At 44.5% G+C, this 15,875-nt stretch overlaps 1 protein-coding gene across 3 annotated transcripts in view; it reads left to right on the plus strand.

Moving 5' to 3' along the window:
* NQO2 (N-ribosyldihydronicotinamide:quinone dehydrogenase 2) overlaps positions 1-15,875 on the plus strand; it is a 59,269-nt gene that overhangs the window by 6,692 nt on the left and 36,702 nt on the right. For 2 of the 3 annotated variants that reach the window (XR_013277597.1, XM_077492109.1), the window contains exons 2-4: positions 6,419-6,583; positions 13,021-13,151; positions 15,751-15,864. Coding sequence is in view for 2 of the 3 variants with exons in the window: in XM_077492109.1 (XP_077348235.1) it covers positions 6,419-6,583; positions 13,021-13,151; positions 15,751-15,864 (410 nt within the window). In the remaining variant the exon portion in view is untranslated. The remainder of the gene's footprint in view (positions 1-6,418; positions 6,584-13,020; positions 13,152-15,750; positions 15,865-15,875) is intronic. The other variant, XM_077492110.1, reaches the window with a different exon arrangement.

Consider the following 15,875-nt stretch of genomic DNA (forward strand, 5'->3'; position numbering starts at 1 on the left):
TTAATAAGCATGCAGAGTCGGGCACAGCCTGAAGACTACTTGCTATGTTTGCTTTGAATCTACAATTGGCTTAATACATACTTGCCCAGTGGAGACAAGGAATTATGCGCAGAGGACCTCTTCTGAAGTCCTTGTATATGAAGATTTATTTTTTATATGAAGAGAAATTTTCTACTGGTGGCTGTAGGAGATGTTTTTTTTTTCTTGTTTTTAATATTGTTAATGCTGCACAGCAGGCATAGGCAACCCTCGGCACGCAAAGATTCTTTTGCCGACACTCGACTCCCTCCCCCCAGGGAAGTGTCAGTGAGACACTAATGCATTCCAATTTCAGAATTCCCCATGCCGCACTTGCACTGAGGGGGAGGCACTGTGCCCCCACACATCATTGTAAAAGATGGGAAACATTGTTTGGTTCTCTAACTTTGCTGTAGCTGTGATTGTCAGCTTTTGTGATGGGGAAGAGATTGGGTGCAGTTCTACTGGGGGGGGGGGGGGGGTCCCTGTTTTCAGGAGGAGGAGGACTGTCATTGGCCACTGATAAAGCCAATCACAGTGCTGCTAGCTCCGCCCACCATCTGGAGGAAGATGACTTGCTCGGTTGCCATTACCAATCTCAGGAAGAAGGAATTTCACTGTGATTGAGAAAACAACAATCACGTGACAGTTTGTGGAATTACTGTTGTGCTTCTGGGAACTTTGTTGAAATGATTCCTGAACCTTTTTGTCACTTACCACTGAAAACCCTGCACTCTGTGTTCCTTTAAGCCACAGCCAGTATTCAGCGCAATGAAAATCACACCCAACTTTTGCTGCGGCGCAGGGCGCTGCACTTTTTCTCAGCTGCGGGGGCCCAATTTATGACCCACTACTTTCAGAAAATGCCCCTGACCTGAGTTCATCATTGCGCATCCATTCCATATGCTGGTATGTAACATCATATACAAGCATGTGGGCTGAATGCGAGAGGTAAATCAGCAGGAAGAGTGTGCACAGGGAGATGTGTCTCATCTCTGCTTCCATTCACCACTCTGCATATCATAGATGAAAAGAGAGTAGAGCGGTGGAGCAGATGGGTCAGATGGGTCGGTGGGACAGAAGAGCTGGAGGGTACAGTGGTGGGGCAGATGTGCAGGGAGGTACAGTGGTCGAAGAGATGAGAAGGGGGTTCAGCAATGGGACAAGAGCAGGGGGGTACAGTGATGGGGCATTTGAGCAGGGGGGTTTAGTGTTGGGTCAGATGAGAAGGGGGTTACAGTGGTGGGACAGGTGAGAAGGGGGTTCAAAGTTGGGAAAGAAAAGAAGGAGGGGTAGAGCAGCATAGCAGATGTCAAAGGAGGTGCATTGGTGGGACAGATGAGCAGGGGTTACAGTGGTTAGGCAGGAGAGCAGGGGGAACAGAGGTGGGGAAGAAAAGCAGGGGACGTGCAGAGGTGAGACAGATGTGCAGGAGGTACATTGGTGGGACAGGTGAGTAAGCAGGTTACAGTGGTGAGGCAGATAAGCAGATGGGTTCAGTGTTAGGACAGATGAGAAGGGGATTCATTAGTGAGACAGAAGAGCATCAGGATACGGTGGTGGAGCAGATGTGCAGGGAGGTACAGTGGTGGGGCAGATGAGAAAAGGAGTACATTGATGGGGCAGATGAGCAGGGGGGTTACAGTGGTGGGACAGAAGAGCAAGGGGGTACAGTGGTGGGACAGATGTGCAGGAGGTACAGTGGTGGGACAAATGAGAAAGGTGATGGAGCAGATGAGCAGATAAGTTCAGTGTTAGGACAGATGAGAAGAAGGTCCAGTGGTGAGACAATAGAGCATGGGGGTACGGTGGTGGAGCAGATGTGCAGGGAGGTACCGTGGTAGTGTAGATGAGCAGGGGGTTACAGTGGTGGGACAGAAGAGCAATCTGGTACAGTGGTGGGGCAGATGTACAGGGTGTTACAGTGGTGGAACAGATAAGCAGGGTGGTACAGTGGTGGGGCAGATGAGAAAGGGGGAACATTGGTGGGGCAGATGAGCAGGGGGTTACTGTGGTGGGACAGAAGAGCAGGGTGGTACAGTAGCGGGGCAGATGTACAGACGGTTACAGCAGTGGGACAGATGTGCAGGGGTTTACAGTGGTGAGACAGATGTGCAGGGGGTTACAGTGGTGGGGCAGATGTGCAGGGGGCTACAGTGGTGGGACAGATGAGCGGGGGGGAGTACAGTGGTGAAACAAATTTGCTGGGGGGACAGTGATCTGAAGTGTGAAGGTGCATGAATTGGGGCTGATCTGAGGTGTGGAGTTGCAGGAATTGGGGCGTATCTGAGGCATGAGTGCAGGATGTTAATTTCTCACTACTACTACAGTTTACAGCATTTACTTTAAAAAAAAATCCTTTTCATGATTGAGAGTGTGAAGTTGGCTTTTTTTTTGTTATAAAATCGGCACGCTCAATGTCTTTGAAAACATTTTTTGGCTCACTGTGCTCAAAAGGTTGCCTACCCCCACTGCACAGGAAATCATTAATATGTTTTCTTGTTACTCTTGTGCTTTAAAAACATTTTATATTTTATAGTCACGTCAGCTATGTATATGGAGCTTCGATGAGCAGATTTATAGAAGTAATTTTTTTATTTCTTTTATATTCTTGTATGGGGTCTGTTTTCAGTGTTTCCCAGGCAAAAAACTGAGGTTATATGTGTAGCGCCCAACACCTTTAGGTGGGTGCTAACAGGTTAGAGATAGGTGAAATTGCCAGTGCCTTACACGGTTTGTTTAGGCACGGTGGGTTAATTTGGTTTGGGAGGAGTGGTAGAATAGAGGGGGGTGTGACCACCTGTACTCTGCCCTGGAAAACCCTCCCTTGATTTCCCTAAGAATGTTCTGGAAAGGAGGCGGGTCAGGGACTGGAGTGCAGGCAGTGTATATGGCCCCTGGCCCAATCATTAATTTGTATGGGCAGGGGCGGGACTGATATATATTCTGAGGTCACATGCTTCCTAGGGGAGGATGGGAAGAAACTGAGTCCAGTGAAGCAGCCAAAATGTAACTCCAAGGAGCAGGCTCAAAGGCCTGGCATTTCAGAGGCCCCAGTGCTGGGGAGCAGGAACCTAACCTGAAAGCCTGGGGTTTCAGAGGCTCCAGTGCTGGATGGTCTACGCACAGCATGTCGCTCAAGAAATCCTGGGGAATTAATCCAGGCATCCCGGCTGGGATGGTTCTATATTCACGAAATGGGAAGTAGCTGCCAAGGAGTAGACCAGGGTATCATCTGGACTTTACCGGACTGGCCCGGGGAGGATTACAGGAGGCAAGATGGGCAGGTGAGGCCTGGGACTTCCAGCGTCCAATTACCAAGGTGCTTTTCAGAGGAGCACTGCTCGGTTCGTTAAGGGAAAGGGATCTAGCTACTCAGAGGAACTAGGAGGAGGCAGCTCATACTTTCTATCACCACCATTACACATGGACTGCAGCAGAAGGAATGAAAGTTACCTTATTTCGAGCCTGGGCCAAAAAAAAGCAATGTAAGGCTGGTCATAGACATCAGATAGTGACCAGATGGCCATAGTTGGACAAGAAGACACTGATTGACTGACAGGCTGTTAGCAGATGGTGTTACTAAATGGAAGCTCAGTTTGCCCAAGCTTGCAGTAATATTTTAACTAAAGCCCCATACACACTATCAGTTTTTCTGCTGATTTTTTCCTTTAGACTTACCAAAATATAATATGAGGTCAAATCTTAGGAGTTTCAATTTGAATGCAATCGGGCAGGCCCTTGTACTACATGGTTTTGGTAAACCTGAAGGAAAAACTCAGAAGAAAAACTGATAGTGTGTATGGGGCTTTACAGTATATTACACAAGGGATCGTGTAGTTGGTGACAAATCTCCAGTGAAAGGATAGCTGAAAGACCTCTTACCTATTTTTATGGAATCTCTCCCTCCCTAACAAGAATCGCAAGATGTCGCTCTCTTGCTGGTTTCTCGCAAGTGAATGAGATTCTTGAATATTTTGGGCCAGTGAGGGCAAGTGATTCCTTCACTTCTTTGATTCTTTCAATGGCAGTGTGGGCAGCACAGTGGCTAGGTGGTTAGCACTTCTGCTGGGCAGCACTAGGGTTGTCAGTTTGAAACCCAACCATGGCACTACCTGCCTGGAGTTTGCACATTCTCCCGTTGCAGGTTTCCTCCCACACACCAAAGACACACTAATACGTAAATTGGCTCTAATGCGTGTATAAATGAGACATCAGGACATTGGCTTGTAAGCTCCTTGAGGGCTAGGACTGATGTGAATGTACAATATATATGTAAAGCACCGTATAACTTGTCAGCGCTATATAAATACCTGTAATAAATAAAGACACGTGAAGCCACACCACACAGTTCACTTGTGACCGGGAAGAGAGCTACAGTGTGAGGGCAGCAGTGACAGCCTGGTTTATGCGGCTGCAGCCCATGGACCAAGGCTACAAAGCAAAAAAGTATTTATGAATTAAAAAACACAGGATGCATAGCTCTGTGAGTTTTTTATGTATACACCCCTAGGTGGTATAGTACACTAAACCTCAACCAAGTTACAAACAATTGCATTGCTTATTTAAAAAAAAAACAACAGTGCAGCCCTTAAGATATAACCTCTCTGCGCTCAATATATGCCAATCTGTCTTAACCACTTGCCGCCCGCCCTATTACAAAAAGATGGCGGCAAAGTGGTTTGATAATCCTGACCGGACGTCATATGACGTCCTCAGGATTATGAGCCGCTGCGCGCCCCCGGGGGCGCGCATCGCGGCGATCGTTGTTGCGGGGTGTCAGTCTGACACCCGGCAACTACGATCTCGGTAAAGAGTCTCCGACGGAGACTCTTTACCACGTGATCAGCCGTGTCCAATCACGGCTGATCACAGTGTAAATGGGAAGAGCCGGTGATCGGCTTTTCCTCACTCGCGTCTGTCAGACGTGAGTAGAGGAGAGCCGATCGGCTGCTCCTCTGACAGGGGGGCTCTGTGCTGATCGACTATCAGCACAGCCCCCCCGAGGATGCCCACACTGGACCACCAGGGACGCCACCAGACCACCAGGGAAAAGGTAATCCTCCCTAGACCACCAGGGATGCCAATGGTCAGCACAATGGATGCCAATCAGTGCCCATAATGGATGCCAATCAGTGCCCACAATGGGCATCACTGATTGGCATGCATTATTGTTTGGCACTGATTGGCATCCATTAGTACAGTATAACACCAATGCCGCCTATGAGTGCCCACCTGTGCCGCCTATGAGTGCCCAGCTGTTATGAGTGCCCACCTGTGCCGCCTATGAGTGCCCACCTGTGCCGCCTATCAGTGCCCACCCATGCCCATCTGTGCCGCCTATCCATGCCCATCTGTGCCGCCTATCCATGCCCATCTGTGCCGCCTATCCATGCCCATCTCTGCCGCCCATCCATGCCAATCCGTGCCAGCTATCAGTGCCAATTTGTGCCACCTATCAGTGTCCATCCATGTCGCCCATCCGTGTTGCCCATCCGTGTCACCCATCCGTGCCGCCTATCAGTGCCGCCTATCAGTGTCCATCAATGCCACCTCATCAGTGCCTCTTCATTGGTGCCCATCAGTGCCGCCTTATCAGTGCCCATCAGTGTAGCCCCATCAGTGCCCATCAGTGAAGGAGAAAACGTACTTATTTACAAAGTTTTGAAACTGAAACAAAAAAAAACATTTTTTTTTTCAAAGTTTTCGGTATTTTTTTATTTGTAGCGCAAAAAATAAAAACCGTAGAGGTGATCAAATACCACCAAAAGAAAGCTCTATTTGTGGGAAAAAAATGATAAAAATTTCATTTGGGTACAGTGTAGCATGACCGCGCAATTGTCATTCAAAGTGCGACAGTGCTGAAAGCTCAAAATTGGTCTGGGCAGGAAGGTGTTTAAGTGCCCTGTATTGAAGTGGTTAAATAATCCATAAGGGACAAAAGGAAGGCTCTCAAAGTGCAAGGTTTTTAAAGTATTTTATTCATGCGTGGACTATAGCATCATAATAAAACCATATAAAAGCAAGTTTAGTCATTTACATGAATGCTGCTGCCTTCCAAGACATCAGTGTGCGCAACTCAACCAACGCATTTCATCAGACATCATCAGGGGCTTGTGATATATAATTACATATAATAATAATTACATATAATTTGGTTTTACAACTTTGGCACCCCAACTGTTCATTATATTGATTCTATATTGTCTATTTGTGGTTTGTGCATTTTGTAGGCAGAAACCATCATTATTGTCTGATGAGCCTGATCTAATCTCTGTGGGCAACTGGGCATCCTAACTCTGATCAGTCTTATTTTTCTACAAATATAAAAACACTAAGCAAACTGGGAAACTGTTGCTTTGTTTTCTATAATAAATAAATCATGTATTTTTTTTAATAGGCAGAAACGTTCTCATCGTGTATGCTCACCAGGAGCCCAAATCAATGAATGGATCTCTAAAGGATATTGCAGTAGATGTTCTGAGCAAGCAGGGATATAGTGTTACAGTCTCTGATTTGTACACTATGAAATTTATTGCATCGGCAACCAGAAATGACATCACAGGTAAACATGAGTCAGTCAATATTTTACAAAACTTAGTTTTGAAAGAGTGGAGAGCATCAGGTGGGTTTTTATTGCTGTTTGTGTCCTCGTTAAGGAGATTCACCCTCTTAATTTGTCATGTTTATCATTATAGTTAAAAAGTAAAAGATAATCCCAAATTTTGGGTTGTCCCCAGAAAAGTAATAGAGGGGAAATCTTCCAAGCTGGTTGTAAACCCCAGACATGAAATATGTGTGCGCGGGGTCATCTGTACCCATGCATGTGGGGGTACTTCTAGATCGCATTCAATAATGCCCGGGACCAGGTGGAGACTGTGGTCATGTGACGAATCTAACATTAAAGCGGTTGTAAACCCGCTGTTGTGTTTTTTTTTGCCACCTGCAAAGGAAAAGGCACAGTGAGCTAGTATGCACGCATACTAGCTCATTATGAAATACTTACCTTAGAACGAGGCCCCAACATCTGTCCCGATCCATGCCAAGGGAGCTGATATGTTCCCTCTGCGTTTCTTCCAGGTATCGCGGCTCCGGCACTGTGAGTGGCCGGAGCCGCGACATCGTCACTCCCGCGCATGCACGCGGGAGATTTCTTCCCGGCAGGGTCCGGCGTCTGCCGGGCCTCCAGCCGGGAATCCCCTGTGCGCTTGCGCCGCTGCAGTCAGCGGCGCATTTCGAGGGGAATATCTCCTAAACCATACAGGTTTAGGAGATTTTTTTTTACCTACAGGTAAGCCTTACTATAGGCTTTTCTGTAGGTAAAAATCCCCAAAATGACTTTACAACCACTTTAAGGCAGTTCCCTGACTAAGAGATGAGCCTTCACTGTGTGCAGTAATAAAATACAGAGTTTCTCTGAAAAACTATTTGTCCCATGTCACTACACACTGTAATTTGGTATATGTTGCATTAGCAGGGACATGCTGAGCCCGCGCCTACTCCACCAGTCTAGTGTACCTCTGTTACCTCACTCCCAGTAACAGAATCGGATCCCTCCGAGCACGTAGTGCGGACCTCATGCATGCTCATTAACTCCTTCCTTCCCGTACCTTATGAGCAGGCCATAGATCTCAGTAACATGGGTCCAGGTCCAGTAGCTATTGGATACCGACCACTAGGGAAGAAGCCAGACAACAAACCCTTCTTTACCATAGGACCTGATACTATGTGTAATGACTGGTTGCTTGTGTCTTGACTTGTACTTGGTAATTCTTAGCAACTAAACTCCTGCTTCATTCCTCTGCTATCAGCATGAATCACTTCTGGCAAGTTTTCCCGACACCAAGAGAAAAATGGTGACAGGGGAGGGAGCTCCAGCAGATTGACAGCCTCAGTTCTGTTCCTGTATGCTGTGTGAAAGGGGGAGGGGGAGGTGTGTATCTCTTCCTTCCAATCAGCTCTTGGAGCTTTCCTCACTGAGCTCTACACAGTGTAACTTCGGCTCTCCACCACCTTTTTTCTCACAGCTCAGGCAAGATTTATAAATTCTGAGGTTTTAACGGACGTAGCGCATAGAATACTTCAGATAAGCAGGTACAACTTCTGTAGGAGAATTTATTTAAAATCTGTATCACCTGAAGCCAGTCACTTCTTTGAGTATATGGAAGAAAGAAGTCACTGGCTTCAGGTGATACACAGATTTTAAATAGATTCTCCCACTTTAATTTGCAGGGATTTCCTCTTACTTCCTGTGTTCGATATGGGACAGAAAGTGAAGGGAAATCTCCCCAATGGGACATAGATAGCAAAAGAAATGACAGGAGTTAAAACTCTCTCTTACTCTAGCCAAAATGAAAAAAAGGGTTTTGTCCAGGGCTTTTTTTCTTAAACAAGGTACTGGAACTCAACCATGACCCCCTAAAACCCCTCCCCCCACACACACCCTCCAAATCATATCAAATAGTGGGTGTGGTCATATTTCACAAACAGTAAAAGGGTCTTAAAGGGGCATTAAAAATCAGGATTGCATTACATACAGAGTGCAGAGTTCATGGGGGTTACACACAGAGTGCAGAGCTGTCACTTGTAAACACAGAAACCGGACTTCTGTGTTTACAAGTGATTGTGGTGAGCAGGCACCAAAGGGTCTGAGCCAGAGGTGGGGGAACTGAGTTCCACCAAGTTCCCCATGAAAAAAAAAACCTGGTTTTGCCTATAGTTCTATTTCAAAGCTTAACTCCAGCTTTGCTATCATTTTAAATAGTTTGAGACAATCTGGCACAGACAATTTTCTTTGCTAGTACATGCAGTGGCTGTCACCACTGTATAAATTGTGTGTAGAATCAGCTACATATTGTGTTAAGCACTGTACTCCAGCAGCAGTATGGGGATTTCCCATCTAGTTCACAAAACAAAATTGTGTGGGGCTGAGTGTTGCTCAGCCATTCACAGGAAGTCTGAATTGAAAACACATAAACAATATTCACAAGAAGTATAAGACGTGTCAAATCACTTCAAGTTGTTTCATAGTAGAGACTGAGGGGGGGGGGGGGCACCTGGGTGGTGTTTGTGAGGGTCTGCAAGCAGAGGGCATATTGCACTCCTACTCATTGACCAAAACAAGTGACAAAAATAAAGACATTGTTTTTGACAATTTCTTTATTAAAAAACAAAACAAAAAACACTGTCTGCCTGCTCCACCATTTCAGAGTTCTTTAATAGCTTAGGGCCAGGGCCACCTGGCGATATCACTGACTGGTGCATGCTGGCCGGGACTTTAGTTAGCTGTACCCACTGATAATGAGTATTAATACACCTGGGAGTGAGAGTAACATCTGGGAGTGGTCCCAGCTGGGCAGAGCTATAGAACGGGACATGGACAGATAAAATGGTATAATGAAGAAAAGCACCTTGGATAGACTCAGTAACAGAGGCTGAATTATTATACATGGAGAAGTAGTCCCAACCCTGTTGCTTTCTCACCACCTGCCCCAACCCCGAGCACCCCACAAAAGCATGCAGTTGCATGGCACTTGCAGATGGGTCTCATCCATCTGAATAGGTTATGATCAGCAGGCGGTAGCACCCACCAAAAGCAACAGAGGGCTTAAAGTGATTGTAAAGTTTTTTTTTTTTATTAAAAATAACAAATGTATCATACTTGCCACCACTGTGCAGCTCATTTTGCACAGAGTGGCCCCGAAACCTACGGCTCCTCCTCGCATCAGATAACCCCCTCAGGGAAGCGATTCCCTGAGGGGGTTATCTTGCGGGCGTGCTCCCGAGTCTAGCATTCAGCATCCATAGATGCTGAATGTATGACTCGGCCCTGCCCTGTCATTCGATTTGATTGAAAGCAGCTGGAGCCAGTGGCTGCGCTGCTATCAAACTATCCAATCAAGAGCCGAGAATCCCCTGCAGAGAGGGGATTCTCGGCTCGTCCCCGGCGAGTCAAGTTCCAGGGCTCAGGTAAGTAAAATAGGGGGGCTGGGGGGGTCGGTCACTGGCAGGTGTTTTTTCACCTTAATACAAAAAACACAAAAGTTTATAACCCCTTTAATTCCTTCTGCGGCATGTATACACCTTTGGCTGCTGCCTCAGCAACTAAACAAGGTTGGGATTGTGGCGATAAAACCACAACTCAATAGCAGGGTTTTAGCCCCCCAAACTTTATGTGTGAATGAGCACTAAAGGTTGGCTCCTCACCACCTGATTTTAACCTATGATTGCCATGCAATACATGTGATTGCGACAGGGTAGTATATCAATTAAAGGGTTTAAATCAGGTGTGAGGGGGCAACACTGCCCGGTGATCTTTGATTTCTCCCATGTTGTTTAGGTAGATCTCCAACTCTTTAAAGTCACCTACCCCCAAGTTACATAGTCTGGTTGAAAAAAGACACAAGTTCATGTATGTACCCAAGACACATGTATTTCTTGTGTACATGTATGTATTTCTTGGACCTATTGACTAGACTCAGCCTTCTCTTCTTTGGAATGTCTCAACCCTGTAGTGCTCCCTGGGAGTGAGTAGGAGCAAGGTAGGATGGCTTAAAGGATACATGCTGGAGTTCTGTGCCCAAATGATTGCTACGGAATGTCTCTTCCTGTGTTTGGCATTTCGCGTGAAGAATTCTGTCAGAACGTCAATGTGCTGCTAGATGTCCTGACCATCTTGGAAAGTTACAGTAAAGTACGGAAAATATAACCTTTGTTTGGATATTCTTTATTCAGATTTTAAAATCTATGGCCAGGGATGTTGTGCGTGTGCCTATGGCCACGAGTTTGGCACAATTTGGTGAATGCATCCAGCTACCAGCAGGTGGGTGGTTGTTTTCCTATGCAAGAAGAGGCAGGACGGTGACTGGTACAGTTTGATACCAACATTTTTTAACACAATTTGAACAACAATCAGTAAACACTTAGTGATAGTATGTGGCTTTTGCAACTGTGGCTGAACACTTGACATAAACGTTCCAGACACTATTACAACACAATATCACTGGTAGGATAGGTGCAGTGACGCCAGAAGTACAGTACAGCATTATATCTTCAGCATAAAGGTTGTCACATGGCATAGCCTACATTTCTGGAGCAGCATCTGTGTGGGGGGTGGCTGACGGGCAGAGTGGTGGCACTGAGTGGAGTGGTGCTAATCCTATGGAGAATTGAAATCCAGTGGATAGCAGGGTAGACAGCAGTTTTCCCAATGTGTCCCTCCCCAAACAGGAACCTTTCCCTGAGCTAATTTATTGTCCCTAGCACACAGGGTTCCTTTCCCTTATCCATCCACTCACAACTGCATGCCAAATGCAGCAGGTCACTGATATATATTACCACTGCCCATACTAAAGATGGACGTCAAAGGTCACTCAATATTGCGGTAACTAATTGGACCACTACTTTCCCGATGAAGGGGTTTGCAGAGGAACAATGTTCCCCCCAGCCTCTGTTCCATCTGCACAGTGGCACAGTAGCACAGTGCTATCTATAGGATGGAGGAAAAACTACACCTACCGCCATGTCAGTTTCAGTCATGTGCACTGCTCTATACACACTGCAAATCTCATAGTTCAGTCCATCTCAGGAGTGACGAGAGAAGATGTCACAGCAGCAAAAACAGAGATTTGGAGAACAATGAGAGCAAAAAAAAGGTGCTTTTTTGAGTTAATACATACTTGAATGGATTTATTTCTTGTTAAACCAGAGTTCAGTTTCAAAGGAAGGCTTTGGAGATAAGAGGTGGGATAGGGTGGAGAAGTTATTTTAACCTTTGCAGGCACAGTCAAGACTTCCATATACATCTACACATGTCTATATCTGTAAAATTGTATATTGGCATTTGGTTTTCATTGAAGGTAATGCATGCATTTTTCACCTTCTATTCAGTTTGGATAGAGTCGGGAAGGGTTAAACCCCTATTAGGCTATTTTTTTTTTTTTTTTTACTGTCTTTGTCCTACTGTGGAAATTTCATTTTACTTACTGTCTTGGAGACACTTTTGGTGAGGAAATCTCTCCAAAGTGAGAGGAATGCCCATCTTAGAAAATTGTCACCAGAACATATGTCCCCATTTAAAGATTTCCCCTCAACTCTTGCTTTGATTACATCTCTAAACTGTAGGATTTCCCACTTTTTTTTCTCTCTTGGTGACAATGGTCACCAAGACAAACAGATGAGTGAATTCCCTTGTTGGGACACAAACAGTAATAAAAATGTCCCCACTCTAAAAAAAAATCTAAAACTTTAAATAACAGTTGCAACTTTTACATAGACTCAGAATTAAAGGAGTTGTAAAAGCAAACGTTTTTTAATCCTAATGCGTTCTATGCATTAACATAATAAACCTTCTGTGTGTAGCAGCCCCCCCAGAATCCCCCAACACTTACCCTGAGCCCCTTCTCTGTCCAGCGATGTCCACGATTCCCTCGGCCATCTGGGACTCCCCCCTCCTGATTGGCTGCGGCACAGCCACAGCGCCATTGGCTCCCGCAGCTGTCAATCAAAGTAAGTTAGCCAATCAGGGGAGAGAGGGGACGGGCCGAATGGCAGCTATGTGTCTGAATGGACACACAGGGCTGCAGCTCGGCTTGGGTGCCCCCATAGCAAGCTGCTTGTCTACGGCGACACTCGTCAGGAGGGAGGGGCCAGGAGCAGCGAAAAGGGACCTGAGAAAAGGAGGATCCAGGCTGCTCTGTGCAAAACCAACTGCACAAGGCAGGTCAGTATGACATGTTTGTTATTTTTTTATTTATTTTTTTAAAGCGGACTTACAATCACTTTCAGTCATGAATATGTTTCAAAGTGGTGTATAGCTTGAATATTAAGCTGAATTTCATACCCTTTATCCCTTTTTATGGTCAGAGGCTTATTGAAACGCATAATGTAGGCTTTCTGCCCTTGTACCCTTGCTATTTGCCTTTTTTAGGGTGGCTTTAAAGATGGTCAGCAAGCCAAACACGAGTCAATTTTCTTGAATTTTTTATATCTGTTTTTTTCTAGGAGACCTGTGCAATCCTCAACACTTTAGCTATGGAAAAGAAACGAAGGAAGCATTCAAGAAAGGCTGTTTATGTAAGGACATTCTTGAGGAGCAGAGAAAGCTTCAAAATGCTGACTTGGTTATCTTTCAGGTATCTGAGCTGAGGCTTGCAAAAATATTTTTGTTCCCTTTTATAAATTAACATATGCATATATGTACGACTAAAATACAGTATAGCCATGCTTCTGAATACAATTGGTCATTGACCTAACTTTTTCATGTTGGGTAAAGAGTATTCTTTTAATTACTAAGGACTTAATAGTCCTTAGGCCATTAGTGACACAGTGGCTACACCCCCTATTTACTACTTGCAGTTTTGTCCCAGGGTACCCCAAGCCTTTTTTTAATCCTAGTAATGTCCTTAGTTATGATCCAAGCACCCCTTACAGAAAGAGTTGCCAGGTCTGTGAATTAAGTTTTTTTTTGTACTTCATTTAGGTAAAATAGCTTGGCAATGTAATAATGATTTCTAGTTTATAAACTAAATTGGACAAAATTGTGTTGTTACATCTACCAACATTTAGCTTTAAATATTCTGTGAGTATGCAAAAATATACACATTTTCCAAAAATCTACGTCCAACATATTATGATAAAAATATTAATCAAATATCTTCATTGAATTAAAAAAGTTTATGCCCCAATTATTTTTAGTGGATTTAGAAGTACATTTGTCTTTGTGTACGCAATATATATATATGTGTGTGTGTGTGTGTGTGTGTATATATATATATATATATATATGTGTATATATATATATATATATATATATATATATATATATATATATATATATATATATACCTAGTATCTCAAAAGTGAGTACACCCCTCACATTTTGTAAATATTATATTATATCTTTCATGTGACAAGACTGAAGAAATGACGACGCTTTGCTACAATATAAAATAGTGAGTGTAAAATTGGTATAACAGTGTAAATTGTCTGTCCCCTCAAAATAACTCAACACACAGCCATTAATAATATAAAATACAGTGCTGCGCTACTTATCCTCAGAACAATATAATCAACAAATATTGTGTGTATTCAAAATAAATGTGTATTATCCAAAAAAAACTTTATAAATATATGTCTCAAAAGTTTATGCATAAAGTGACTGATTGAAGAAAATCCAGCCGTATTGCACCCCTAGTGCAAATAAAGGTAAGTGCTCTCCACCACCGGTATCACAAGCCGCTCACCTCATAGACAAGTAAAACCAGCAGTTGTCCCCTCTGGGGATAATCAAGACACTCAGAACACTCTTATTAGTGGGAGGAGCTTGTGAACTGACATCACACCGTGGCCATCTTATCATTTCAATGTTTCAATGTTTCAAATTTGCACGTGTGTTAAATTCGGTGTTGTCACTCTCACGCTCTCATGCTGGTCACTGGAAGTTCAACATCTCATGGTAAAGAACTTTCTGAGGATCTGAAAAAAGGAATTGTTGCTCTACAGATGGCCTAGGGTATAAGAAGATTGCTAAGATCCTGAAACTGAGCTGCAGCATGGTGGCCAAGACCATACAGCGGTTTAACAGGACAGGTTCCACTCCGAATAAGCCTCGCTATTGTCTATCAAAGAAGTTGAGTGCACATGTTTAGCATCATATCCAGAGGTTGTCTTTGGGAAATAGAAGTATGAGTGCTGCCAGCATTGCTGCAGAGGTTGAAGGGGTGGGGGGGTCAGCCTGTCAGTGCTCAGACCATACACCGCACACTGCATCAAATTGGTCTGTGTGGCTATCATCCCAGAAGGAAGACTCTTCTAAATATGATGCACAAGAAAGCCTGCAAACAGTTTGCTGAAGACAAGCAGACTGAGGGCATGGATTACTGGAACCATGTCCTCCATCTGATGAGACCAAGATAAACTTATTTGGTTCAGATGGTGTCAAGCGTTTGTGGCGGCAACCAGGTGAGTGCAAAGACAAGTGTGTCTTGCCTACAGTCAAGCATGGTGGTGGGAGTGTCATGTTCTGGGGCTGCATGAATGCTGCTTGCACTAGGGAGCTACAGTTGAGGGAACATGTATTGTGAAATACTGAAGCCGAGCATGATCCACTCCCTCTGGAGACAGGGCAGCAGGGCAGTATTCCAACATGATAACGAACCCAAACACACCTCCAAGACGACCACTGCCTTGCTAAAGAAGATGAGGGTAAAGGTGATGGACTGGCCAAGCATGACTCCAGACCTAAACCCTATTGAGTATCTGTGGGGCATCCTCAAATGGAAGGTGGAGGAGTGCAAGGTCTCTAACATCCACCAGCTCTGTAATGTCGTCATAGAGGAGTGGAAGAGGACTCCAGTGGCAACATGTGAAGCTCTGGTGAACTCCATGCCCAGGAGGGTTAAGGCAGTGCTGGAAATTAATGGTGGCCACACAAAATATTTTGGCCCAATTTGGACATTTTCACTTCGGGGTGTACTCACTTTTGTTGCCAGCGGTTAAGACATTAATGGCTGTCTGCTGAGTTATTTTGAGGGGCAGCAAATTTACACCGTTATACTAGCTGTACACTCACTACTTTACATTGTAGCAAAGTGTAATTTCTTCAGTGTTGTCACATGAAAAGATATAATAAAATATTTACAAAAATGTGAGGTACTGTGTATATATACACAGAATATATACACACAATAAAATACTATAATAATAATGTTTTGCTTGTGTATTTGTTTTTAGTTTCCTTTGTACTGGTTCAGCTTTCCTGCTATCATGAAGGGCTGGATAGATCGAGTCTTTGTACAAGGGTTTGCCTTTGACTTCCCAGGCTGCTATGAGACTGGACTCTTGAAGGTGATGGCATA

This window comes from Lithobates pipiens, unplaced genomic scaffold (genome assembly GCF_037356315.1).
Source record: "Lithobates pipiens isolate NorthernLeopardFrog02 unplaced genomic scaffold, aLitPip1_a1.2 Scaffold_19, whole genome shotgun sequence".
In the NCBI taxonomy this organism is placed as follows: Eukaryota; Metazoa; Chordata; class Amphibia; order Anura; family Ranidae; genus Lithobates; species Lithobates pipiens.